General features: G+C 53.5%; 1 protein-coding gene across 1 annotated transcript in view; it reads right to left on the reverse strand.

Moving 5' to 3' along the window:
- The window catches only part of Delta (neurogenic locus protein delta), a 45,702-nt gene that overhangs the window by 18,599 nt on the left and 24,008 nt on the right, over window positions 1-3,095 (reverse strand). Inside the window, exon 4 of the mRNA XM_017905952.1 lies at window positions 340-591. Within this exon, the coding sequence (XP_017761441.1) occupies window positions 340-591 (252 nt within the window). The remainder of the gene's footprint in view (window positions 1-339; window positions 592-3,095) is intronic.

Raw genomic sequence — 3,095 nt, forward strand, 5'->3', positions numbered from 1 at the left:
ATCGGAAGAATCGCGGAAGAAAATCCTAAATTTGACAGCCTCTCCGGTTACCAGCGAACAGTATAAATTACGCGGCGATGAGGACGCGAGACACACGGTCGGACGGGACAAGGGATGAACAGAGAGACGGGGAGAGCCACGGCGAAAAGGAGAAAGAACGCGAGAGAGATCGTCTCTGTAATTTCATACACGGAATTCCTACAAAAGGAGGGATGTCACGCGCGGTGCAGTCGCGATGGGAAGCGTGGGAGTGCACGCATATTACGTGTACGATAATGGGCGTTGGAGGGAGAAGAGAAAAAAAAAAAAAAGAGGAAGAAAGAAAGAAAAGAGACTTACGAGTATTGCAGTAGTCACCCTCCCATCCAGAGAGGCAGACGCGCTTCCCGGTCGGGCTACAGCTGTAATGACCGAAGCTGTCGTCCCTTGGCTTGCACAGGTTCTCGCAGCCCTTGCCGTAATAGTGCGTCACGCAAGTCACCCTGTACTCGTACACCATCTTCGCGTGAGCGCTCCTGTACTCGTCCTCGGTCCAATTCGGCCCGACGTCCAGCCACTTCTGCGTGGTCAGCCTGGTTATCAGCACTTTCTCTGGAAATTCCAAAAATCGCGACTCCGTTAGCGAATCTGCTCATCATCCTGTCTTTTTCGCTCTGTCATTTAGCCTAATCTCTCCCTGTGCTTCGAACATAGTCGCTTGCCTGACTGCCCTTTTTGCAGCCATCGCGAGTTGATAAGAAAGACGATTAGTTTGTTCGGGTGCTTTCGCGATAGGACAATATTGGTTTCCGAAAGGGTCAATTAGTCTCACCGCGGTTCACTCGATTTACCGAGATTCACTTCAGTTGATACGAGCACAATTAACTCCAACGTTCGCCCGACAGGAATCAATTCCAATTTACCACCCATTGACTCCGACACGTTCGCGATGTCCCACGTGTCACCGTTTCCCCCAGAGCTGTGCACCCTGACAGTACCACCCACGTCCCTAGCCATTCTCTCGCGTGGTTCCATCGATTCCAATCTGCCCGATACAACGGAGCAATCCTGTGGACTCGGGATGTGGAAGAGAAGAAACGGGATGAGGTTTGTCTCAGAATTGCAAGTGCACCTCTGTCCATTGACTGACCATCCCAAATTTCATTGACAACTTAGCACGAGACAATCCTCGAAAGGTGACACAAGTGAAACAAAGAATTTACTCTCCAAGTAGACGCGAATGATCTTTTTATCGCGGATTTTTGACATGTCCATAGACTGATCTATCATGGAACCACCCAAATTTTCTTGACAGCTCAGCACGAGACGATTCTCGAAAGCTGAGAGGGAAACAGGGGATCCACGCCCCAAGTAGATGTCAATGATCACTTTATCGCGGATTTTTGACACCTCCATCGACTGATCTATCATGTAACCACCCAAATCTTCGCGACACCTTGTCACGGGACAATCCTCGAAACCCGAGAATGGAACAGGGGATCCACACCCCAAGTAGATGCCAATGATCACTCTCTATCGCGGATTTTTGACACCGTAAACTGATCTATCATGGAACCACCCAAGTCTTGCCAACAGCTCATCACGCGACAATCCTCGAGAGCTGACACAACTGGAACAGGGGATCCACACCCCGAGTAGCCTCGAATGATCTCTCTATCGCGGTTTTTTGACATCTGTATCGACTAATCGGTCATGGAACCACCCGAACCTTCGCGACATAGTATCACGAGACAATCCTCGAAAGCTGGGAGTGTACCAGTGGTTCCACACCCCGAGTAGGTGCAAACGATGAGCCCGGTGGATGGTCTGACATCTCGCATGGATTAATCGGGCATGGCGCGGAGAGGGCGCGGCGCGAAGCGGCACGAAACGCGAAAAGTAATTAAGCATGTCCATCAGTAGGGCAGAGAGAGGCGAAGTGGTGCTGCTGCGCCCAATGATGCGATCGAAGTGCATCGGCCTCCGGCGAGAGAGAAGGAGAGAGAAAGAGAGAGGGCAGACCGGACGTTCGTCCGCTATTGCTACTCCGCCGGCGGCACGCATCCGGCACAAAGAGAGTAAGCGTATACCACGTTGTGGCTCTGGGAAAGAGGCGTTCTTCTTTTCTTCTTCCTTCTCTTCCACTACCACCGGGGCTACTCCCTCTTCCTCCTCTGCTATATATCTCCGACGACTTCTCCTTCTTCTCGTCTTCCTACCTCCGCGGCCTACCTGTTTTCGCAACGTAGCCGAGGGAGTAGGAGGAAGAAGAGCACACACGGTTCCACAGGCTTCCTACTAAACGTATTATCGTAATGGGCCAGCAGATTAGGAGGGTCTCGCCCCGTCTCTTCCTCCATCGCGGGGCCCACGATCAGGTGCCCTACCGAAAAAGCTGCGTCTCACGATGCACCGGGTCCAGAGCCGGCCTCTGGCTCGCCGGACCAGTTTACCCTCTGCGTGTGAGAGTCACGGGCAAATGGGTCGAGTAGCATAGGCCGTGCTGTATGGTTACGTTGTGGTCGGTAGCGTAAGGAAGAGTTAAGTGGTCAGCCTCCGTGTTTCTCCTCCTTTTTCTTCGCTCCGTTTCGGTTCCCTTGGGCGCCCTCATGATGCGTCTAATGAACGGTTCACCGGAGCAGCCCCGCGGATTGCCGTGGGTCTATTTTTGAAACCGGCCCGATTTTCGGCCGCGCCAGGCACTCTTTCTCTCTCACGAGGTGAGCCGGTTGGTATGACGGCTTAAGCGGAAACCGCGAGAAGAAACCGAAACCGAGGGATGTGTGTCCACTGCGACCAGAGGATCCCCGAGGATCCTCTCTGCTTGGCAGAGTGGTGGAAGGCCAGAGATCCTCGTAAGAGAGGATCGCACGCTTGGAATCGGACGACCACGACCGCGCGATTTCGCGGCTCGATCTCGGGGGGCCCCCCCTTGGAGGCTACCGAAAACCTGGGCCAGAAAACGGGCCTTTCGTTACGCCGTTGGAATCTGACCGGAATTACGACCGTCCAACTACCCACTCTGCTCGTGGTGAGCAAGAGGAATCGGCTGCGAGAGGAATAGAGACGTCGGAGAGAGAAGGAGAAGCTGGATCGCGGCGTCGGGACGCGGAAGA

This window comes from Eufriesea mexicana, unplaced genomic scaffold (genome assembly GCF_001483705.2).
Source record: "Eufriesea mexicana isolate 0111107269 unplaced genomic scaffold, ASM148370v2 scaffold5017, whole genome shotgun sequence".
Lineage (NCBI taxonomy): Eukaryota > Metazoa > Arthropoda > Insecta > Hymenoptera > Apidae > Eufriesea > Eufriesea mexicana.